The sequence below is a fragment of the Emys orbicularis genome, chromosome 3, assembly GCF_028017835.1.
Source record: "Emys orbicularis isolate rEmyOrb1 chromosome 3, rEmyOrb1.hap1, whole genome shotgun sequence".
Classification (NCBI taxonomy): Eukaryota; Metazoa; Chordata; order Testudines; family Emydidae; genus Emys; species Emys orbicularis.
The window spans coordinates 195,254,882-195,280,516 of NC_088685.1; the positions used below are offsets into that span (position 1 = coordinate 195,254,882).

The 25,635-nt window shown below is 41.7% G+C and overlaps 1 protein-coding gene across 1 annotated transcript in view; it reads right to left on the reverse strand.

The window, feature by feature from the left end:
• Nucleotides 1–535: 535 nt before the first annotated feature.
• The window catches only part of PUS10 (pseudouridine synthase 10), a 70,278-nt gene continuing 45,178 nt past the window's right edge, over nt 536–25,635 (reverse strand). The window contains exons 9-18 of the mRNA XM_065401524.1: nt 20,122–20,186; nt 18,870–18,955; nt 11,635–11,760; nt 9,367–9,423; nt 8,324–8,400; nt 8,177–8,232; nt 7,941–8,058; nt 6,398–6,540; nt 5,080–5,179; nt 536–996 (exon numbers count right to left, since the gene is read on the reverse strand). Of these exons, the coding sequence (XP_065257596.1) occupies nt 958–996; nt 5,080–5,179; nt 6,398–6,540; nt 7,941–8,058; nt 8,177–8,232; nt 8,324–8,400; nt 9,367–9,423; nt 11,635–11,760; nt 18,870–18,955; nt 20,122–20,186 (867 nt within the window). The 3' untranslated portion in view covers nt 536–957. The remainder of the gene's footprint in view (nt 997–5,079; nt 5,180–6,397; nt 6,541–7,940; nt 8,059–8,176; nt 8,233–8,323; nt 8,401–9,366; nt 9,424–11,634; nt 11,761–18,869; nt 18,956–20,121; nt 20,187–25,635) is intronic.

Consider the following 25,635-nt stretch of genomic DNA (forward strand, 5'->3'; position numbering starts at 1 on the left):
TCTCCTTCGTGTTGTGGCTTCCCAAGCCAGACTACATCTCTCATGCTGCACACGGGGGCTCAGCAAGAGGGGAGACATGGAACACGTAGGCTGGTCAGGGACCCTGGCCTACAGAAGATAATAGGAGTATGAGGTACCTGAACTACAAATTCCATGAGGTACCTCCTGAATTTCTGAACTGAATTTTTGGGTATAAAGTTTTCAGCCGCCCCCTGCAATAGTCAAAATCTAACCAGCACTAGTACATATATGGGGAAAATACTGTAGGCCAGATTCTGCTGCCCCTACTCATGTTGAGCAGTACCTCACTCCAGGAGTAGTCTCATTGATTTCAGAAATTCATATTAACAATATACAATTGATTTCTTATGGTCTGATCCTGACAATTCTCATTTACATGAATAGTCTTTGGCGTATTAAGGAGCAGGCTTTTAGACTGCTGATCTGGGAAGTGGTACAAACATCTAGATAAGAAGATTATGCTTATGGTATCTATACAAACATGCATCTACATTTTTTTTTTCTGGTTGGGAACAAAATTAGATGATATATGGTATGTGTGGTTTGAGGGAGGGGGACTTCTCTTTTCAATCAAAGGGTTTCAAACAGTATTCAGGAAAGCATATTTGGTATATCTCGCAAAGATCAGGGTTTGGACATCTCTCTAAATAATTTTTTTTAAAAGAAACCATTTACTGCTATTAATACATCTGCCTGTCAGAGACCCCTGTACATGGGACGGTAATTTATTTACAATAAGGCTGCAAATTAATTGAACAAGCATCAACTGATCCTGAGTTTTTAAGCCAATTAAAAAAACCTAACAGATCAACGTGATCCAAATGTTCAACAGAAATATAGGGGATAAACAAGTTATCATACGGTGCACAGTTCAATTTGTTGTCAGCTCCTGATAAGAGAGTCAAGTCACTCTTCCTCTTCCGAGCTTGAAAGACTCTAATCATTCAGGGTTGGAGGCCAATCAACATCAACAGACTAAAAGAGAAAGGGGGGTGGTGGGAAGCAAAAATCACTAGATCAGGAGAGCTGGTGTTTTAGAAGAGACTTGCCACTAGCGCTTTCTGCATATTAACAAAAGAATAACTTTCATTACAAAAGGGGAACAAATTCTTAAAAAGACATGACAAAACAGCATTGCACAAGAGAGATGGAGTGAGCTGGTACACAGTGGCATGGGGTATCTTGCATTTCTCTGGTGGCCCATACATTTCTGCACAGTGTAAGACTGCATTTTGAAAAAGCCAAAAAGCTTTTAACCTTTACAGTTTACACTAGGCTTTTCCAAATGTGACCTAATGCAGTGATGTTGGTCTGAGGCTGCAGCCAGCCAGCTCTAAACTGTATTTCAGGCTGATTAGGGTGAGTTAAATGTGATTAATAACTATTGTTATTGCTGATCAATACAGCAGAAACATCCAGGTATTATGGGATTGAGGACAGAGTTTGGAACTGTGGGCAGAGTTTGAGTAAAGTCCAATCACTCCCCAAATATGACTCCTCAACATGCATAGTTCATTCAAAAATTAAGATGGCTGATTTTATGTAGGTGAGATGATTAAGTCATCATTACTTCTGGTCAAAATGCACAAATCATATTTGACACATACTTTATTAGCAGCACGTCTAACAGTTAATGGGAATCTGAATTATTTTTCCCCCCGGCCTCACAGAGGCCCCATGGCCAATTCCCTTTGGGTGTAAACTTGTTGCCAGCTCTGCTCCCAAGGCAGCACATCCGTCACTAATGAAGCATCAGGCATTTGTCAAGTAGGGGTCACAAAGATGGCACATTAAACACCCTGGCTTCAAGATTGCCTAAATTAATCATACCTACTCCTTACCTAATCTACATCTTCATAAAAGGATTAGGTTCTTGGGCTAGGCTAAAATCCATTATTAGTAAAATGACTAATTATTTTCAAGTCCCCAGACATCGTTCATAGTTGTGTGCAATAATTGCACTGACACCATTCAGCATGAGAGCAATGCTTATCAACTGCAGTCTAGCATTAGTTCCTCATGTTCAGCAGTTTTCTTTCTAGGCTCATTCCCCTTTACAGGGATACAGTTAGCAAAGATAAAATCCTGATGCTGGCTGTTTCACATAAAAAAAAAGTATTAAACTGCAGCCATTTGTTTAAATATTAAACCCAAGCCTATGCTGTTCTCTGCAGTTAAAAAATGTTAGGAAAGCAGAATCCCCACAGTATCAATAATTTTTTACAATTATATTTCAGCAATTCCATTTGAAATTCCAGAAACTAAATAACTTATTTTAGTCCATCGTTTTCTTAAGGCAATCACTATATTTTAAAATATATGTAGTCAGATGACAATACTGATTATGATAGTAGAATTAAACATTTGTAGCACGTGTGCAGTTCCTCAAACGTATATGGGTGAAATCCTGGCTGCACTGTAGGCCAAACTCCTACCAATTTCAATGACGCCAGGAATTCATTTATAATTTAAAAGATTTGTAATCGGGATTCCAAACAGACGACTCTGTGTGTTTATTCTGTGACAGAGGCTTAAGAATTTAGGATCAGATAACTTAAGTCATTTTCTATTTCCTTCTTTTCTTTTTTAATGTGAAATTAGTGATCATGCCTGGTTTTTAATACTTGCAAAATCTTCCCTTCATCCTAAGATCTGGTACAGCTAGGGAGACCAGACAGCAAGTGTGAAAAATCGGGACGGGGGTGAGGGGTAATAGGAGCCTATATAAGAAAAAGTCCCAAATATTGGGACTGTCCCTATAAAATCGGGACATCTGGTCACCCTAGGTACAGCCTAGGCTTCCTCCCATACTCTGCCCTACCAATATGTCTAACTCCTGATTTGCAGGGACCATCTTTTGGTACAAGAAAAATTTAGTCTTCATGCCCATTTGCTCATTTGCCATCAGGGGTAATGAGACTAATATGGATAGGTGTTAATTAGAAACCAAGCTGAGGCTACCAGCAAGTAGTCAGATGTTATCCAGTGTTGCATTTGAATCAGTGGCATTGATACGAACGGTTATATTTCTCTTATTTCTGATCCAGCCCCACTTCTCAGAAGTTCTGTTAAAGGGAGAGGGTATGGCATGCATAATATGCAAAGCAAAACTCCCTATTGCTAAACGACACTCCACTATGCACTGATGAACATTATAAAGCCAGAGTTTAAATAAGCACGATATATCCAGGAGACCCTTCCCCAGGTAAGCAGATCCCTGCTCCCGTAGCGAGCCCCGAAGACGTCAGTGAAGGACGTCTATGACATCATTGGATTATATGGCTCAATGATAGGGTTACCATATTTCAACAATCAAAAAAGAGGACACGGGGTGCCGCCCTAGCCCCACCCCAGCCCCGCCCCCTCCCACTTCCCGCCCCCCTCAGAATCCCCCTACCCCCTACCTGTCCCCTGACTGCCCTCTCCTGAGACCCCCCCCACCCTAACTGCCCCCAGGACCCCACCCCCATCTAAGTCTCCCTGCTCCCTGTCCCCTGACTGCCCCAACCGCTCTCTACACCCCCTTCTCCCGACAGCCCCCCCCCAGAACCCCCGACCAATCTAACCCCCCCGTTCCCTGTCCCTTGCCTGCCCCAACCGCTCTCTACACCCCCTTCTCCTGACAGCCCCCCCCAGAACCCCCGACCAATCTAACCCCCCCGTTCCCTGACCCTTGCCTGCCCCCCCACCAGGTCGAGGGAGAGCTGCGAGCGCCACGTGCAGCCAAACACTGTGGTGCTGCTCTGCGGGGGAGGAGGGGGGACTCTGGCTGCTAGAGGCCCCAGTGGCTGCGAGCGGCTTTCAATCAGGCCCAGCCGTCCAATCAGCCACGCCGCACTCTGCATGAGGGGAAGGGGGAAATCCCGGACATTTCTACTTTATTAGAAATCCCCCCTGGATGGCCATTTAAAGCTGAAAAAGCCAGACATGTCCGGGGAAACCCGGACGGCTGGTAACCCTACTCAATGATGTGTTTAAAATGTTAACGATTATTTTGTATTAACATCATATTTTGCATTAATAGCAGTAAGGATGGTTAATTAAGCCAAAGCAAGAAAGTTTATACATACAGCTTATGGGCTTGTCTACACAAGGCATAATTCCAGAATAGCTATCCTGATCAACTCCATATGTAGATGCTCTTATTTTGGAATAAAACTGCCTTATTCCAAAGGAGCTTAATCCATTTTGCAATAGTTAATCTGCTTTAAATTCATACTGTACCTTATTTTGGATTATTTTTCAGGTGTAGACAAACCCTTAAAAATGCAACTGCTTTGCAGACCTCAAGATGGGATATATTACAGGGGTGGCCAAACTTACTGACCCTCCGAGCCGCATATGACAATCTTCAGAAGTTCGAGAGCCAGGGTGCATCTGCTGGAGCTCTGGGCTTCCCCACTCCCTGCAGGACTGTCTCAGGGCTTCAGCACCCCAGCACCTGGGAGGGCTCGGGGCTGAAGCCCCACTCCTGCTGAAATCCCGAGCCCTGCCAGGCTGAATCCCCAAGACCTCCCTCTTTGCTGGGCAGAAGCCAGAAGCAATGTGGGGGGACAGGATGTGGGGTCATGTCCCCCCCCAGCCCTGATTTTTGCCAAGTGTTGCTGGCCCCACTTGGTCACATGGTGCTGCCACGCCCCTCCTTGCATAGCAGCTGCTGGAGCCAGCAAGCTGGGAGCTGTGGCCGGCCGGCTGTGGGGAGAGGCAGCAGCCTTTCCCTGCAGCTCCCAGCTGTTTGCCACTGTCTCTCCAGGCAGAGCTAACACTTGGGAGCTGCAGGGAGGGGCCACTGAGGGTAAGGGTGGGGCATGATTCAAGATGTTGGGGGGGCCAACCTTTATATTGTGCCCTCACACTCTCAGCAGGCACCAGTCATCTCTGGCAGAAGCCCCTAGCCCCACCACCATGCCGCAGGGCAGTAGTCCTAAGCTCTCCCCCCACACCAGTCTGGTAGGTGGAGAATGGGGATGCATTGGGGGGGGGGGAGGAGCCGCGAGCCACACTTCAACTGTAAAAGAACCACAGTTTGGCCACCCCGATATATTATGAACAGTTTACCTCTACATCCAGCTCCAGAATGTCAGCAGTTCTCTTAAGTAGGAAGCCAATATTGGGTTTTGTTCTTCCAAAATCTCCATGGACAAACTCTTTAATGTAACTAGATCTTGCTTAAGGAAAAGTGAGTGTGGGCCTTGCGTGACCGGAGCTGATTAATGAAGAAAGGTGAAAAGGATATGGTGAAAAACACAAAGCAGAAATACAAAATCTATTTCTGTTCCTGATCACAATCCATGCTTGTGTTTGTTTTAAACTGGGTAGTGACATTTTACTAAATTCTAAACCTGTTACAGTAAACAGCAACAACCGATACTACATACCAATATTCAGTCATTAGAATGGTTTCATTTTAAAAATGTTATATAACTATTTCTCAGATAATAAATGAGTGAGTCATACTGCTAACTTTCCTTAAACAGACTCTTAGTACCTAAGTGTTAGGCAAATATTAAAACATAAAAACAAATACATTTAACCCAGGATCTAACAAACTCGCAAATACAAATTAATTACATATCTTGAACCTCCCCCACGCCCTCCATTGCATCTAGAGAATGAAACACATTTCTCCTGATTCAATGGAAGCTGGAATAGGACTCTTGGTATGTTTATTTACGCAGTTTTGGAGGCCCATATAAGAACTAGAACCAAGAGGGTGGATTAAAAAGTGTTTTTCAGGCAAAACTGAGAATTTAACACATCCACTCAGAATACACAGCAAGTTTATAATGCTACTACCCAAATCAATCTGAAAAGTACTATTGGCTATGTCTAATACTTAACGTTAATACTGAGAGGTTTTACTTAAAAAAACAAAAACAGCTGAGTGCTTAGGGTATACTACAGATGTAGAGCCAAATGCTGCCCCTCAAACACCACTGAAGACTTCAGTGAAAATACAGGCAAAAAAACCTCAGCAATTGGCATATAACATGCACAGATCTTTATCCCAATCTAGACTATGCCAAAGGCTTGCAACACTCCATTTTTAAATTACAGATAAATAAAGGGCCTGAAATCTGTGTATATCTATACATTTGTTGCTCTCCTGTACCTTGAAAATAATTATGGGCTTTTTTTTGTTACTAAGCAAAACAATGTATACCAATTGCATTTCTGAGCTTGTAACTTGTACATGTTTCAACTCAAAGCAAACTTTAAAAAAACCCTTAAAACCCAATGTATGAACTGTTGAAAAATCAGGGGTTTATAATGCAAACAGACTACACTAGCACTTGCAAAAGAAAACACCACCTGTATGACCACGGTAACAACATACTATTTCTAAAATTTATCATGCAGTAGGTCTAAAGGATACGTCCCTGCCTGAGTTTTCAGATGCAGGCGAAAGTGATGGTCATCTATGTACTTGGATTTCATGGTGTGAATGACACGAGATCTTACAGCTAAGGGCCTTCTGTGAAGAACCCGCAGAGGTGTTTTTTGATCAATCTTTAATTCCTGTTGGAGAATTTAAAACAAATAAAGAACTGTCCAACACAGAGCACACACAAATTAACACATATATAGCTTTTTCTTTTCATATAAGACTACTTTTTAATAATATATTCTGGTAGTTGAAGGATCTTCTGAGAAGTGTTTCTTCTTTAAGTCCTCCTCCAAGTATATCAAAGAAAAAAGGGGGCAACTATCTTTTAAAGTCTTATTGGGAAGGCCTCATGCGGATACAAGCTAGTGGAACCACAAATGCAGAGGCATAATAACCTTGAAATCTCCATAGTCTCTTGCTGGAATAACTCCAGGATTTACAAACTCAATGAGAGCCTCAGGGCACTCTCAAAAAAATTAAAGGCTTTTGTCTAAACTGCATCCAACCCTCCACAAATAAGAATTAGAAAGCAGAGCTGAGACGACCAAAGATTTCATCACATATCTTTAAAGAGCTTTCCTCTACAAAAAGAGGCATTGATTTGGGAAGCATCTTTTTCTAGTATGATAAAAAAAATGTTGAGCACCAATTGTCCTCATGCATTTTAATACTTCAAGCCAAAACACACACAACTTTTGGAGTAAAGACTAAGTAACAGTAGTCTCTACTTGAGAATGCTCTTGCTAGCAGACTCTTAAGGCCAATGTTCCAACACTAGAAAACCTGAACATAGAAATGGGCATTCTACCAGCCAGCATATCTCAACACAATGTGTCTCACCAACTGACACTTGGGACAGTCCATATTCCACCACTGCATTCTCTTCACTTCAGATACTTGTGTCAGACCTTTGGTTTGCATGATTTTGCACAGCCATCTGAATGTGGATTTATTTGCTGTGACTGTCCTCAAAGTGACTTTGACTGGGGCTGGACAGAACAAGCAGCTATAGCTGCTAGTTCTGCTTTAACCTCCTCCTCTGTTTTGCTCGTCTACCCTTAGCAATGTTGAGATGGCATGAAGGTAGGGTGACCAGACAGCAAATGTGAAAAATCGGGATGGGGGTGGGGGGTAATAGGAACCTATATAAGAAAAAGACCCAAAAATCGGGACTGTCCCTATAAAATCGGGACATCTGGTCACCCTACATGAAGGGCACTTGGGGAGAGAGATTTCCACCTCCAAAAGCACTTTGTGCTGTCTGATAATTGGCACAACATCTGCCTCCGATAGGCTAATAACTGGTCATCCTGGGTGAAGGAGAAGCACAGCATCAGTGACTGTGTGGTAGGAAAGATTAGACTTAACAGCATAAGAGGAATGGCAAATGGGAGAGTGGATACAATAAGCCCTAGAATAAAAGGGCACGAGGAACCCATGCTCAATGAAACACAGTGAGAGAGAAAAAGAGAGACACATGCACTACCTACCAAGAGGTAGGTACCTATAAAAGCAAGAAAAATACAGATACCTTCATATCATCTAGAAGTGCAATATCTTCCTTCTCTATTGCTTTGTCTGTCCATATTAAGGCACTGTAGGTCTTTGTCTTTTCCTCCTCACCTTCTTTCATATGTCCAATTGCCTCTCTAAACAAAAGAAATGGATCACACATAAGCATAACTACACAGTTGTATAAATGAGGATGTTTGCAGAATTCCCAAAGCATCGTTCTGAAATCCCTTGCCAGAGACAGTAAATACTGACCTGGTGACAAGCTGTAAATCTCGAACTTTTATTTTGTCTGAAGAGTTATTAATTTTCTGTGATGTCAGAAAAGGAATTAGTTAGCAAAGCTGCCCTGTTACAAAAGTACACGTGCTTTATGATTTTCATGAAGTGCAAATGATTTACCTGCTGAAGTTCCTTCATTTCCATGGCAGTAAAATGTATTCTATGAGGATTCACAAGCTCAATTGCAAAGGGCCTTCCTGGCAACATGCATAGAGTCATAAAACATAAAAACATGTTGTTCTAAATTAATGTTTGAATTTATGCATTAAGGTCGGAAGGTGTGAAAAATTTGTCTACTCTTATGCACACACATATGGGGTTTGAGGTTATCAGAGACATCGCCATCAAATGGAAGGAAAGAAACAAGGGACGTTTTTTGGCTACTAAACCTAAGTATTATCAGTAAGTGCAAATTACTGCTTCCCAGAAGACATCTTGTACAAGTCTGTGCTAATTAAAAAATAAAATAAGAAAAAAGTTAATTAGCTTATTTTCTGTCACCTACAGCAATGCCCAGGTGCAAGATGACGTTAAATCCAGCTCCCTCAACTAAACATCTGTTGAAATGGCTGCACTTTCTGTGCTCTGGGCCAGCGCTGATCCCAGGATATGCAATGCCTGGAATTATACCACAAATTAGCCAGCGTCTGGTACACCTCATTATTGATTTTTACTCTTTTTGCTACAGTTGTTTCATGTAGCTGAAAGCTATTGGAAGTATTAGCATAGCTGATTAAAGGAGCTACATCCAGAAAGTGAAATGATCATCTTGAAAGAGCAACAGGCATTTTTCTAACTAAAAGATGCAAAACAGAATTACATAACAGAAAACAATATATTTATTAATGTGACATAAATGGATTAAAATTAGGAAATGCAAGATAGAATATTTATAACAAGCTATGGATTTCTAAATGTTTGTATTTGGGCAGCCAAGAAGATTATGGTGAGGTCTATTCTCTCACACAGAGTTCTTTTTATGAAATAATGTCTGTCTGTGCCTCTAAATAAATACGTCAGTAAAATTATTGAGAGAATGTTTCAAAGTAGCATTTGTGTCACAAGCTAGTTTTCCATTTACAAACAACAAAATCTGTCTGAGTAGCTCCAAGACATCATTTTGTTCGGTTTATGCCTTTAATGAAGGGACATTCCAACCTTACCTCTGCCTAGCGTTCTCACATCCACATCTTCTCTTCCAGAGGATGAAAAATTAAAACCTTTAAAAACAAATATGAACAGAGAATGAGAGATTTTACCTTTAAATTTTTTAATCAATCTAAAGCTTTCTCAGCTTGTTTGTAGAAAAAGAAGAAAAACTGTTTAAATCGATTTTAAAATGTAGTCTGCAGTCTATTTTAACAAAACTGGAGACAGTCACTGTCTCATCCCTCAAATAGAGACTTCCTAGTTCCTCTGCCTGAGTGAGGGACATCACAACCTTGAGAAAGTTTGAAAGAGCAATTTAATCCTAAAAGGAATCCCACTCGCTGCTAATCCCTACTCCTTTTCTTACCCAGATGGAGTTAAATACCTAAAGGTTGTGACTGAACTCAATCTGAGACTCCAGCCTTTTGTTGTCCCCTCACACCGTGACTCTTATCCTGAACACACTCATGAGTTCCCAAGATTTCAGCGAGATTCCTCACTTCTGAAGCTATTTGTCTATTAGCCATACACTTGGCCAGAAGGGGAAGGGAACTTCAGGTGTCACCTACAAGAATAGACTTATTTTTTCTCTCTCAAGATATGGTAAGGATTAGATTGGTACTTAACGTCCTACCTCTGACTCCTTCCCCAGTTAACCTGCCTCAGGAGCAGTCACACCTCCATCCCTCCAAGGAAGAACATGGAAAAAATTCACACTCTGGATATGACAGTAGCTTTGTGGAGCTGTCTCAAGAGAACCCTGGAGGCCACACAAACTGGACATCTCTCTTCATTGTGTATGGGGTTTCCTCAGCTTCCACTGCCAGGTGAGTGAGGGACAGAAGCAGTGAGGTCTACCCAGCCATTCCATCAACCATTGGGGTACTTACTAGTTCTATCAGGTCACTAACCACATCAGCAACAGAAATGGGAAGGTGATCCCTTGCTTGAGTTCTGCAAGCTACCGGTTGGAGCAGACCTTCATACCTTTTCTCACCATTAATGTACAAACCAGTGTGGATAGCAGCTGTGGGAGTTCTGCATGCTAAAATCACGTGCCTCTCAGTACCTTCCCTAACAGTATGCTGGGATTACTACTTTGGGATTTTCCCAGTGTCCAGTCTGACATATACAACTGCGGGGGAAAAGGAATTTTGCTAATTTTGAATTAAATTTGTCCTTGTACCTAATGGTCACTATCCCTGAGTCTGGGGGCCAAGAAATGGACAATAAGCACCCTTCCCCTACAGATAAACTCCTATTTAATTGATTAGTGTTTAGACAGTTGATTTCTATGCACAGCAGAAAGGCAGTGTAACAAGACCAAGAGAAAAGGGTCAAGGTAGGTATTCTGGAACACTTGAGATAGAAGCAATTAATAAACAAGGCTTTCCAGCTGGGAGTATGAGGATCTGCAGCTCTAGAACCTGCTGCGTGCACACTACCTCCTAACAGCTCTGGCAGAGCATCAGTCAACAGGCTATGAGCCTTGCAGGCCCAAGCACCACAGGATGTGCTGCCCACAGAGGGCCTGATTGGCACTGCTTCCAGGGTCCCTGATGGGTCCAGGTGCAATAGTTAAGCCTGGAGGAGACACCAAGAATCTGTCTGTGCAACTAGGTGGATCCCCAGCCACCTGCTATGACAGACCCTGTTCCTTCATCTTCCTCTGATTCCTGGCTTCTGACTCTGGCTCCGACCCTTGGCTCCAGCTCAACCTGCAAGATCTGACTCCACACACTAGGCTTGACCGCTCATGCCCCAACCATGCCTGGGAGTTAAGCCCCACTCACCACTGGATGAATACATTCACACTTACTTCACTTTCACACTGCAATAGTCAGAGGATAAGATAATAAACCAATATGTTATTAATCTTTTTAGCATTTCTTAATTGTTAAATAGTGTCTTCTGTAATGAGCATTCATTTATAAATTGTTAAGAAAGAGGTGCAGGAGTTAAAACAGACTACCATACATGCTGGACCCACTGGCACTATCAGGCTCAGCTGCAGAACTATTTTAAAAGGGTAATACTAGACAAAATAAAGCAAGCATTGAATTATTTAATGATCAGGCATAACATAGACTATGGAAGGACCAGCCTTGGCTTGCAAGGACAGCTGAGAAGGATGAGAGAGTAGTTCTCTCTCCACGTGCATTCAATTTGCCTGTCTACTGAGGCTGGTAACCCAATGGGCCAGTTGTGGGAGTTGTTTTCAGGATGTGTAAGAAAAATTAACCCAAGTACTATGAATTAGATATACAATACTGGACACTCACTATCTGCTTTAAACGCTGTCATTAGGTGCTCTGAAATCAGCTCTTCCACTGAAGACTCCAGCTTTCGCTCTCCATCTATAATCCAGGGAGTTTGTGGTAAATTCCTTGAATATTTGTTGTACCTTCCTGTCAAAAGAACAAGTATGTTACCATTAATGCATCCAACACAGTGGTTCTCAACCCCCGCGGCCGGTGGGCCACTTGCGGCCCAATCAGCACACAGCTGTGGCCCATGTGACATCCTCAGTGCCATACAGGTAGTATATATATTGTGTGGATGTGGCCAACATAACACACAGAGTGCTGTATATGCGGCCCACAATGGTAAATAGGGTGAGAACCACTGAGCTCACATAATGGACTGGCGCTTTGAGTTCTAGTGTTTCATAGCACATTTTACCTAGTCTTATGGGGGTGTTGGAAAGATAAATTCTCATGTTTGTTAATAATAATTTACATACTATGGGGAGAGCACAACAGGAAGGCTCAGGAGGAAATTAAGAATGTTCTATTCAGTGCAGGGTTTGGATGATATATGTTAAATAAAGTGGGGTCCACAACTGAAAAAAGGGGGGGGGGTAAAAGGAAATATCAAATAACTTCTCATTCACTGAATGAGGCAGGGGCCGTGTGTTAACAATAGTATATGATTATGTAATTAAAGGTTGTATACACCTGCTCCAGGGGGCCAAATTAAGGCTCCACAGCAATCTTAATTCTGGAATTTTTGAGTACTTGACTTTGTCACCTTATTGTTCTTTTTAACATAGTTTGTTGGATGTAAGTAGTGTATGTATTCCTGCATCATATCACATTTCTCTTCCTTTTTCTTTTTTTTAAATGAAATTAAATGCAAAAAACAATGCTAATACATAGTTACCGCTGATATTTTACATCTTACGGATAGGGAATTCAAATGTAGGGATTCTCCAGCAACTGTAACTCAGCAATATTGCACACCTATATTAAATCATTAAAACTAACACCATGTACTAAATACTACACAGGCACAAGGGTTCTCGAATTACAGTTGCTATGGAGATTACAATTTTGAATTTCTGATTTCTGTGCATAAATAAAACAGAGATAGGAAAACACTAGATCAGAGCTATTCTCTCCATTCTGATAGTGGATATGTGCCAGAGAGGTCACAGTTAGAGCTGGTTAGAACATCATTTCATTCAAGCCAAAATGTTTCAGGGACGGGTTCGGTCACAGAGATCCCCTTGGGACTGTCACCTGACATGCTGGAATTACCTCTGAGCCCATTTTCCACTGCCAGCTTGGGACTCCAGAACCCTGCCTTGTTGAGCCAGACATGCTAGTCTGCTGCAACACAGACCCAGGTCTGGTCCACGCCCCCAAAGCTGCAGACTTTAACCAAAAACTGCTCAGCAAGTCACCTATCTCCAGCACCCAGATGCCCAGCTCCCAATGGGATCCAAACCCCAAATAAATCCGTTTTACTCAGTATAAAGCTTATACAGGGTAAACTCATAAATTGTCTGCCCTCTATAACACTGACAGAGAGATATGCACAGCTGTTTGTTTCCCCGGGTATTAATCATTTACTCTGGGTTTACTAATAAACAAAAGTGATTTTATTAAGTATAAAAAGTAGGATTTATGTGATTTCAAGTAATAACAGACAGAACAAAGTAAGTTACCAAGCAAAATAAAACAAAACACGCAAGTCTAAGCCTAATACCTTTAAGAAACTGAATACATGTAAATCTCACCCTCAGAGATGTTCCAATAAGCTTCTTTCACAGACTAGACTCCTTCTTAGTCTGGGCCCAATCCTTTCCCCTGGTACAGTTCTTGTTAGTTCCAGCTCAGGTGGTAACTAGGGGATTTCTCAGGACTGGCAACCTCTTTGTCCTGCTCCACCCCCTTTTATAGCTTTGGCACAAGGCGGGAATCCTTTGTCTCTCTGGGTCCCCACCCCTTCTTCTAAATGGAAAAGCACCAGGTTTAAGATGGATTCCAGTACCAGGTGACATGGTCACATGTCCTGTGAGACCCCAAGCCTCCATTCTTCCCAGCCTGACTCACGAACACAGGAAGGCTTACAAATAAACAGAGCCATTTACAACCAATTGTCCTGGTCAATGGGAGCCATCAAGATTCCAAGCCATCATTAATGGCCCACACTTTGCGTAATTATGATAGGACTTCAGAGTAATACTTCATATTTCTAGTTTCAGATACAAGAATGATACATTCAGACAAATAGGATGAACAAACTCAGTAGATTATAAGCTTTGTAATGATACCTTACAAGAGACCTTTTGCATAAAGCATATTCCAGTTACATCATATTCACACTCATAAGCATATTTCCATAAACATATGGAGTGCAACGTCACAGAGACATATCCAGGAGGGTCGGGGGAAGGAGAGAGAGAGGTGTAGAGCCTGATGATTAGGTCAACAGGAAACTCAAGCCTGGTCTACACTAGAAAATTAGGTCATTTTTACTACAACGGTCAGAAATGTGAAAAATCCACCCTCCTGAGCAGCAGTTACGCTGACCTAAGTTCCCAAGTAGACAGTGCTAGGTTGACAGAGGAATTCTTCCGTTGACCGATGTACCACCTCTTGGGGAGATGGATTAACTACATCAATGGGAGAATCCCTCCTGGCACGACAGGTAGTGTCCACACTGAATCATAGAATCATAGAACATCAGCGTTGGAAGGGACCTCAGGAGGTCATCTAGTCTAATCCCCTACTCAAAGCAGGACCAATTCCCAACTAAATCATCCCAGCCAGGGCTTTGTCAAGCCTAACCTTAAAAACCTCTAAGGAAGGAGATTCCACCACCTCCCTAGGTAACCCATTCCAGTGCTTCACCACCCTCCTAGTGAAAAAGTTTTTCCTAATATCCAACCTAAACCTCCCCCACTGCAACTTGAGACTATTACTCCTTGTTCCGTCATCAGGTATCACTGAGAACAGTCTAGATCAGGGGTCGGCAACCTTTCAGAAGTTGTGTGCCGAGTCTTCATTTATTCACTCTAATTTAAGGTTTCGCGTGCTGGTAATACATTTTAACGTTTTTAGAAGGTCTCTTTCTCTAAGTCTATAATATATAACTAAACTGTTGTTGTATGTAAAGTAAATAAGGTTTTTAAAATGTTTAAGAAACTTCATTTCAAATTAAATTAAAATGCAGAGCCCCCGGACCTGTGGCCAGGACCCGGGCAGTGAGAGTGCCACTGAAAATCAGCTCGTGTGCCGGTGGCACGCATGCCATAGGTTGCCTACCCCTGGTCTAGATCCATCCTCTTTGGAACCCCCTTTCAGGTAGTTGAAGCAGCTATCAAATCCCCCCTCATTCTTCTCTTCTGCAGACTAAGCGCTACAGTGGCGCAGTTTGTACCGTTTTAAGTGAGACAAGCCCCCACGTTCAATCCCTAGGCCTCATTCAGAGTGATTTGGGATGAAAAACTTTGCCCTGAATCAGGAAGAGCAGGGACTTGAACCTGAGTCTCTCACATCCCAGTACTCTAAACACCTACCCACATGTCATTTCCCAAATCACACAGCTCAGGTTTCAATCAGAAAACATACATTTCAACACAATTCCATTTTCATGAAAACATTCGGAAGGTTTTAGTTTTGTTTCAATGTGGAACAAGGCTGAATTTAGAAACCTCAAAAGCTGCCATAAAACAGAATTGTCTTCCTCTGATCTGCTCTAGTCACAGCCTCATGTTATCGCATGTTAATACAACACCTCCCACAGAACATAAGGAATGCTTCAATCAAGGAACAATCCTGAACTGGCTGGGAGATGGAACTGGGTTATCTAAAAGGACTTTTCCATCTCTCACTTCTATGAGAAATAAGAGTGTGTCATGGCAAGAACTGATTTATGAAGAATTGCAGGGTGCAAAAACCCTATTTTAATATAAAGTTAGAGAGACTTCTTCAAACTGAAATCTAGTTTATTAAAAACATAAGAGTTCAAAGCAGTTATAGGTACACTACCTTCCTCTCATCCCCTGGTCAGCTTTTATGATTTTACTATCACATTTTCCTGTTTTTAAAAATGTTCCTCCCTCCTCCCCTTGCTCTGTGAAAAACCCCACACAAACAAATGAGGAAACTGACTAATACTGCTTCTGTTGGGCAAACTGTGAAATGAATATGCACAAAGCATTGTCAAATGCACAAAGTAATCAAAATGTTAAGAGAGAGAAATACTACATCTCTCTCAATTTTAATAAACTTAGGTGTTACTTGTAACAATAGTAGGCTAAAGCCAAGCCAGATAGACACAATTTTCAATTTGACAGTTTCCTCTTAATATTGCAAATTTTTACTAAGAGTCAGGAAATGCAAAAGTGAAGCTCCTGAAAACATCATCAACTCTCATACACTCCACTCACTGGGTCAGATTCTGATTGTCATTTACACTGCTGTAAAACAAGAGTAACACCACTATAGTCAACAGACTTTGCTCTATTCTGGATTTACACTAGCCTAAACTGAGAATAGAATCCTGCACATTGTATATTACTGGATTTATATAACAAATAAACAGGGATGCGTATCCAAGGCTGTAGATGCCCCTGCCATAAGTTATTAAAACAATATGAGATCACCTGCAGAACACCAAGCCCCTCTTTCCTCCATGTCATAGTTCAGGGCAACTGCACCTATATTTCCCCTCACTGGTCCAGCAAAGCCACCCACTCTCAGGCTTCCAGCTGTCCAGCCGTAGCCTTTCTTGGGTGGAGATCCACATCTCAGTCCCTCCTGACTGGGGTATTTCCAGGCTGCACAGTTCCCTGCCTTCACTGTGTTATCCCCAACAGAGACAGGCTGCCCAAGCAGAACCTGACTGTTTTCTCTTCAGAGATGGTTAACAAGTGTAACTGCTGCAGTTATAAGGTATCACACAGGTTTCTATGCAAGACTGTATTATTCTTAAGGTAAAAGCACCACAGAGAAAACATATTAAAAACAATAAAAGAACCTACATGCATACTAATAAGCTTACAAGGAACACCCCAATCCTAACATGGATTCTGCCAGGAGCAGTCCTTCAAATCTCCATCCAAGGGGAGTCCTTGTGGTTATAAGTTCATCATAGCTTCAGCTCAGACTAAGCACCCAGTGCTATGAGGCCCCAGTAGACCCAGTCTTTCCAAGCCTAAACTAAGGATTGGGGCCCTTCATGTACCAGGGTCTCCTGTCCATTTGCTGAATCAGGAAGAAGGCCTTGAGCCAGTTTAAAACCAGGCTATTTATCCAAAAATCATTTGTTTGTCTCTTAGTCCCTGGAGAATCCAGTTTGAACTAGCATATGCATACCTCTCCAGGGGGGTGGCTTCAAAGGGCTGATAATGGAGGAACTACATTAGCATTCCCCTTCTAGTAAACAAGGTATATGTAATTCCACAACACATACACATTTGCATTTTTAATACAATGACCCCCCAAAGGTATTAAACCTAATTCAATAAGGTTTAACTTCATTCAATAAAGTTTATTCAGGATATTGCAGGAAACTGACAGTCTGTCACACTCCACACACATGGATTTTCTCAAAGGCCCACCTTTGCAGCAGCCAGTGAAAATAGATGTATGTGTTTTGCAGCAAACACATATTTGAAGGCCAACAGACTTGGGCTATTTTGATTCCATTAAAATAAATATTTCGCAGCCCAATTAGTAAATTAAAATATTACATATATTCAGTATGGAAGTGCTAGCTGGCCATGAGAATGTTAACTTTTCCATTTTAATATTTTATTTTATATCCTTTTTTCCCCCCCTTTAAATGTTCAACCTATAATACTTTTAGTTCTGTATTCTGATAATGATTATAATGCAATCTCATGCTTCAAGGCTTCAACCAGTCACCTATGGGGCTCAGGAAGGAAGGGGGTATATGGATCACCTGCTAGGATCATCTGGATCTATCTCACCTAATTGATTCCCTGCTATTGCAGGGGCCTCAGGTATTGGCAGCACCTCAATCTCTCCAGTTCTCTGTCTTTAGTCTCCTGAGGACTAAAATGCTTTCATTTAACTAACGTCACTGGGCTCAACATAGGGGTATCTGGGTGACGTTTACTGGCCTATGATATGAAGAAGGTCAGACTAGATCAGTGGTTTTCAAACTGCGAGTTGCGACCCAGTACTAGGTCGCTGAATGTAAGGCACTGGGTCGCGGCAGTTCTGGTCAGCACCACCAATTAGGTCATTAAAAGTCCTGTCAGCAGTGCTGCCCGGCTAAGGCAGGCTAGTTCCTACCTGTTCTGACACCGCACTGTGCCCCGGAAGAGGCCAGCAGCAGATCCAGGCCCTAGGTGGGGGGGACCACAGGGTTCTGCGCGCTGCCCCTGCCCCTGCCCCGAGCACCAGCTCCGCATTGCCAATGGGAGCTGGGAGGGGCGGTGCCTGCAGGTGAGAGCTTAGGAGCCGGACCTGCTGCTGGCCGTTTCCGGGGTGCAGCACGGTCCACAGTGCCAGGACAAGCAGGAAGCCTGCCTTAGCACCCCCGCTGCGCCGCTGACCAGAAGCCGCCTGAGATAACCCCGTGCCCCAACCCTGTGTCCCAATACCCTGCCCCAGCCCTGCACCCCAAACCCCTTATCCCCACCCCCACCCAGAGCCTGCATTCTCAGTCCAGAGCCCTGACCCCCCTCCCGCATCCCAACCCCCTGCCCCAGACCTGAGCCCCCTCCTGCACCCCAAGCCCCTCATCCCTGGCCCCACCCCATAGCCTGCACCCCTAGCCCAGAGCCCTGACCCCCTCCCACACCCCAGCCCCCTGTCCCAATCCAGAGCCCCCTCCCACACCCTGAAACCCTCATTCCTAGCCCCACCCTGCAGCCCTCACCCCCCACACCCTAACCCTCTGCCCCAGCCCTGAGCCCCTCCCACACCCCATACCCCTTATCCCCAGCTCCGTTGGGTCACAGGCATCAACAATTTTCTTCAACTGGGTCGCCAGAAATTTTTTTTGAAAACCACTGGACTAGGTGATCTAATGGTCTCTTCTGGCCTTAAACGCTATGAAACTATGAAAGGCAAGTTAAAAGTAATCTCTTTTCCTCTCTAGAGAAGTTCATTAGAACTTTACTCTTGCATATCTGTTTTCTTTTTCCCTATGCTTAATAACAAGAGTAATAATAAATAGCAGGAGTCCATTTGGTTACATAGTAGGGACTGTATGGCATATTTTAAAGAAAATAACAGCAAGAGAAATATTTTACCAGCCACAAAAATTGCACCATTAGTGCACTGAATTTCCAGAGCCGCACAGATATTCTTTGGTGAACTTGGGGGACATGGAAAATGCCTGAATAAAAAAAAGAGAGATTAAAAGACAAGCAATTTCAAAACATGATGCTGAATCATTGTAGCAAAAATTAATCCATGCAGTTGTTTCCATGTAAACAAAGTATGACTACAATGTAGCCTCCCTATTCATATTAAAAACTGCAAGATCCCTTGCGAATCATTAAGGGAAGAAACATGAAACACATTGAGCATAATACATTGCAGAATGTACTTTGTTAATTTATTTTGTCCACTGATGTTATAACTGTATGTATACTTCAAAGTATATTAGCAAAATGTACTGTTGTACGTTTTACAGAAATAATGAAATTCTTAATACTGTACAGAACCTAGCTACATCATCTGCTATTAAATCTTTGCTAGGAGGTGGGGAAAAGACCAATGATTTCTGTGCAGTTCAGCAAAGTGCATATTAGAAAGTTTCTGCTACCATGTTGCCACCTCATAATTTTATTGTGAGTCTCAAAATATTTGGTATTCTTCTTAAAGTCCCAGCTCCCAGAGTCATGGAATTATGTGAGAATCTTAGCATCATTTTTAAAATAAGTAATCTTCACTGTTTCAGAGAAAAGCTTGAAAGTACAAACTCTCAGGCTCAAAAGCCAGAAGTCAAATAAAAAACTTAAAATATATTTTTTAAAATCTCTTGATTTTTTGGGACTGACTCATGATTTTCAAATAGCCCGGGTTGGCAATATTGCTACTATACTATATTTTCAGTTTTAAGCATTCCAAGCACAGAGCACATAGTAATTTATTGCTGGTACAACAGGGAAGCAGCGATGGAATTGTGGCAGTTTGACTATGCAGTAATAATCTAAGGTTGTGCCCTTGTGGTACAATCTAGTCCTAAATTTGCCAATCATAAAATAATCTGGGGGAGGGGGGAACTGTTTTCATCATGTTCACTTTTCAATTCTTTGTGATCTAATTGAAGCATTGTGAGATTATTTCTTAAAAGATAACGATGACACATTCTAATGTCATCAAAAGACATGCAAATGCAACATTTCCTAACCAATACATACATATGATTACATATATCAGTAGATTTTTAACAATTAACGATACTTGTGTATTTCCCTCTAACATTTTCCTCCCCATCTTGATTCTGTACAGAAGCAGCCCAATACTAAGAAACACACAATTTCAATGTATACTTACTTACGGAAATCCTCTTCTTTTATCTTGTCCAAAGCCTTTATAATTGCCATTCTTGTGAAAACAGACTGTAGAGTGAAATGAAAAATAAAATATCTGAGTCAAGGAAATATGAGAGGCTGAAGAAAGGATGTGGGTAGGGTAATTACATCATTTTGCCATATGAGAAAAAAAAGAACTCAAATACTCTTACCAATATAGATTGGTTTTTTATACCTAAAGTTTAATTATCCTATATTCCTATGCCTGACAATGTTTCCAATATCAGCATGTGCTGACACCCTACTAATCATGATTGTTGTTCTTTAACAATACACGCTGGTCAGTATGTCTCTGATCTTGCCAATACTTACGCACATGAGTAACTTGACTTGTGTATGTAAAGCTACTCAACATTGGCATCTGCAGGATTGAGGCGTAAACATTTTTAAAGTGTATGTGTAAGCATTGAAACCTCGTATTAAAATCAATGGGACTTAGGCTCTTTTCTTTTACCCCATCTCTTTGATTCTAGAAGATATTCAAAAAATATAATTACTTGTTCTATCTCATTCTATGGTTTATATTCAGCTTCCTATAAATTGAAATACTGGCGTTTGGGTCAGGTAGCGTGGAAAATATCTACAAAATATGTTCCCTTCCACAAATCATTTCACAACAAAACATAACTTTTCCCCAAAAATATTTAATGTCTGTTTGTTTTTATAAATCTGGGATAGGATTTTCAAAAGTGCCTAAGTGACTAGGAGCACAAGTCTCATGACTTTCAATAGGACTTGTGGTCTTAAGTCATTTAGATGGTTTTGAAAAATCCCATCCCAGATCCTTCAAAGGTTCAGGGATACATAATAGCTAGTTCAGTCCCTCCATAAGCTGAAGGAGCTGCCAGATACATCTCTAACAACTTTCTACATTTTAGATTATATGAAAAAATATGTAAAAGCAAAAAAAAAGGTCAGTGGGACTGGAGGGTTCAGGCAAAATTTTCAAAAGTAAGAGCCTAAAATTAGACTTGTAAGGCCATATTTAGGCACCTAAATTAATGAAGTCGTTTTTAAAAGGGCTGAGCATCCACCCGCCCCTATTTATCTCACTGGGAGCTGCTGAGTGCTCAACACTTCTGTAAATAAGGATACAAATTTAGGCACCTATATATGGGCTTTCCGGTCTATTTTTAGGCTCCAACTTTTGAAAATCTTGGCCCCAGTGTACACTTAATAATAGTAGCAAATGTTATAGATCAATATGTACTGTTGACAATGGATAGTAGAAAGTGATGTTATGTATGGAAGACTAAATATGATTGGGCTAACGTATGTCTCAGATTTTCCATGGTGGAAAGGACTTTTAAGAGAGAAAACAAACCCTTATGAAACAATTACAGTCTACTGCTAAGGAAAAATATATACAACTTGCCATTTAAGTACATGCCCAGGACACATTCCTCAGTTTAATTTCTTTGAAAACAGCACTCCACTTGGATTTACCACCAACAAAGTGATATTTCTGGGTGCCTGCTCTGAACACCGTCAGATGTGCACAGCACAAGACAAGGTAGGTGACTCATAAGCCATGAACATGTGCCTACTGGGGATTTGTGCACACACATCTGGTAGTGAGGAAAGATATCCAGCAGGTATGGTGCTAGCCTGGGTTCAATTCCCTGCTCTGCCAAAGGCTTCCTGTGTGATCTTGGATAAGTCACTTAGTCTCTCTATGGCCATGTCTACGCTGGTGGTGGCATTTAAGATATGGGTAGCTACCATAGGTAGTCATTGTGGAGAAACTAAATGAATTCTTTGCTTCAGTCTTCACGGCTGAGGATGTTAGGGTGATTCCCAAACCTGAGCCGGCTTTTGTAGGTGACAAATCTGAGGAACTGTCACAGATTGAAGTGTCATGAGAGAAGGCTTTGGAATTAATTGATAAACTTAACATTAACAAGGCACCGGGACCAGATGGCATTCACCCAAGAGTTCTGAAAGAACTCAAATGTGAAATTGCGGAACTATTAACTAGGGTTTGTAACCTGTCCTTTAAATCAGCTTCTGTACCCAATGACTGGAAGATAGCTAATGTAACACCAATATTTTAAAAGGGCTCTAGAGGTGATCCCGGCAATTACAGACCGGTAAGTCTAACGTTGGTACCGGGCAAATTAGTTGAAACAATAGTAAAGAATAAAATTGTCAGACACATAGAAGAACATAAATTGTTGGGCAAAAGTCAACATGGTTTCTCTAAAGGGAAATCGTATCTTATTAATCTATTAGAGTTCTTTGAAGGGGTCAACAAACATGTGGCCAAGGGGGATCCAGTGGACATAGTGTACTTAGATTTCCAGAAAACCTTTGACAAGGTCCCTCACCAAAGGCTCTTACGTAAATTAAGCTGTCATGGGATAAAAGGGAAGGTCCTTTCATGGATTGAGAACTGGTTAAAAGACCGGGAACAAAGGGTAGGAATTAATGGTAAATTCTCAGAATGGACAGGGGTAACTAGTGGTGTTCCACAAGGGTCAGTCCTCGGACCAATCCTATTCAACTTATTTATAAATGATCTGGAGAAAGGGGTAAAAAGTGAGGTGGCAAAGTTTGCAAATGATACTAAACTGCTCAAGATAGTTAAGACCAAAGCAGACTGTGAAGAACTTCAAAAAGATCGCACAAAACTAAGTGATTGGGCAACAAAATGGCAAATGAAATTTAATGTGGATAAATGTAAAGTAATGCACATTGGAAAAAATAACCCCAACTATACATACAATATGATGGGGGCTAATTTAGCTACAACAAATCAGGAAAAAGATCTTGGAGTCATCGTGGACAGTTCTCTGAAGATGTCCACGCAGTGTGCAGAGGCGGTCAAAAAAGCAAACAAGATGTTAGGAATCATTAAAAAGGGGATAGAGAATAAGATGGAGAATATATTATTGCCCTTATATAAATGAATGGTATGCCCACATCTTGAATACTGCGTACAGATGTGGTCTCCTCATCTCAAAAAAGATATATTGGCACTAGAAAAGGTTCAGAAAAGGACAACTAAAATGATTAGGGGTTTGGAGAGGGTCCCATATGAGGAGAGATTAAAGAGGCTAGCACTTTTCAGCTTGGAAAAGAGGAGACTAAGGGGGGATATGATAGAGGTATATAAAATTATGAGTGATGTGGAGAAAGTAGATAAGGAAAAGTTATTTACTTATTCCCATAATACAAGAACTAGGGGTCACCATATGAAATTAATAGGCAGCAGGTTTAAAACAAATACAAGGAAGTTCTTCTTCACACAGCGCACAGTCAACTTGTGGAACTCCTTACCTGAGGAGGTTGTGAAGGCTAGGACTATAACAGCGTTTAAAAGAGAACTGGATAAATTCATGGAGGTTAAGTCCATTAATGGCTATTAGCCACGATGGGTAAGGAATGGTGTCCCTAGACTCTGTTTGTCAGAGGGTGGAGATGGATGGCAGGAGAGAGATCACTTGATCATTACCTGTTTGGTTCACTCCCTCTGGGGCACCTGGCATTGGCCACTGTCGGTAGACAGGATACTGGGCTAGATGGACCTTTGGTCTGACCCAGTACGGCCATTCGTATGTACCTGCTGCAGTGAAAAGGATGTGTTCACACTGTGGTATGTGGCTACATGTGGCAGTGAAAGGCTCTGGCGGGGGGAGGCAGTGGAGGAAAGCTCCAGAATCAGGAAGCCACTGAAACCTTTCCACACTGCCTTCTCTCTGACAGGGCCTTTCCCCACTGCTGGAATCTTTCACTGCGGTGGGAAAGGCTTCGGGAACAGGAAGGCAATGGGACACCACACTGCTAAAAATAGCAGTGGAGGTGTGGGAGGCACTGCATGGGCCTGTGGAGAACCATGTAGGGTACACAGCCTAAGGTTCTGGTGTGTCTTTACTCACCTAAGCCATGCCTCTCTGTCTGCACTGCTATTTATACCTGTGCAGGGGGGTATGCAGTGTATGTACTCTACACACCATGGTAAGTATAGGCATAGAGAACTGTGATATAGGCTGTGTGTAAAGTGAGGATAACAGCACTCCTCTACCTCACAGAGGTGCTGTGAGGATAAATGTATTAAAGCTTGTGAGGCACTCCCATAGTAGGATGATAGAAGGCATATAAGTATCTTAGATAGATTTGTACTTAACAGACATCTTAATATATTCTGTAAAAATGTACATTTATAGGTGATGAACAAATAAGACTGGCAAATTTAATTTACTTCAGAAATGTATGCTGAATCCCCTTCTCTCCAGGTGCATAGTAGTTATCTGCCTATGTACTTTCAATGTGCTCATCTCCATGGTATCTAGGCTCAGTCAGCACATAAACACCTATCTAAACATGAAACTTTCCCACTGTTTCTAGCTCCTGTTTCTCTTTGTTATTTCCTATCTCAAAGATATAATGTCTCTTCGCAAAAGCCTTCTGGATGGTATTTAAAAAAATATTATTTTCAGTTCAAACAGTCTCACTGCACTATATTTCTTCCATTGTGTTACACAAGTAGCACTATAATTACCAGAGCTGGTCAGGAAAATATTTTTTTTTTCTGAAATTTTTTGACTCAAACCAATTATTCTTCTGTTTTTGTCAAAAATTTCCTTCAACATTTTTCAAGTCTAATCAAAAAATGAATTTATTTTAGTTTTTGGTTGCTGAAAAATTTAAGTTTTTGGCAAAAATGGAAATTGCCCACAAACATTTCCATTTAATTGAAAAGCCATTTTACATCAGAAAAAGTCTGGACAGAATTTTTTTTCCAGCTCTAAAAATTACTTTCAGTCACTGGCACTAACTCAGCTCCACACATGAAAGTGACTTGTACAGAGTAATGTTTACACTTTCATATGGAACACTGTGTTACACAGACTGATACCCATTCCTGCATCTCCTAAATCATGTGTGGCTACCTTACATCTTTGGCACTAAAAGGCAGGTCCTGCTCCCTGCAGGCACTTCATTGCATGGCAAGGGGAGGAGAGGACGAGGATATGGAAAACCCACACAGGGTCTGCCTTCCCTGTGCTTCACGGGTGCTCTTTTCATGCCACTACAGGGATGAGTTTAAGTTTAGGCTGAGGAAAGGTGGATTCAGTGGTGACACCCTCTGTTGGGTGGTGTACAACAGTTGTGGGTACTACAGCAGCCATGTAGTCCCATAGTAAACAGGAAGCAGCATACCATTCTGCACATGTTTTGTTTAATTTGGAATGGTGGCCAGGGGAAAATGCTCTAGGACAATTTTATTTTTTCCCCTTTTGCTAAGACTAGATTCTCTCTCTCTTTTTTTTAAGCCTTATTTCAGCCATATCCTCCATGGACAGTAAGTAGTAGTCCTGCTATACTGATATTTTTAGTGTATCCAAACCAAATTCCTATACGTATTGGGAATGTTTTTGAAATGATAGCTCTCTTGCTGTAGGTCTGGGAATGGAATCCAGAGGCATCATAAACAGAAGAAAAGTTGAGAGTTGAGTGAATAAAAGGAGGCATA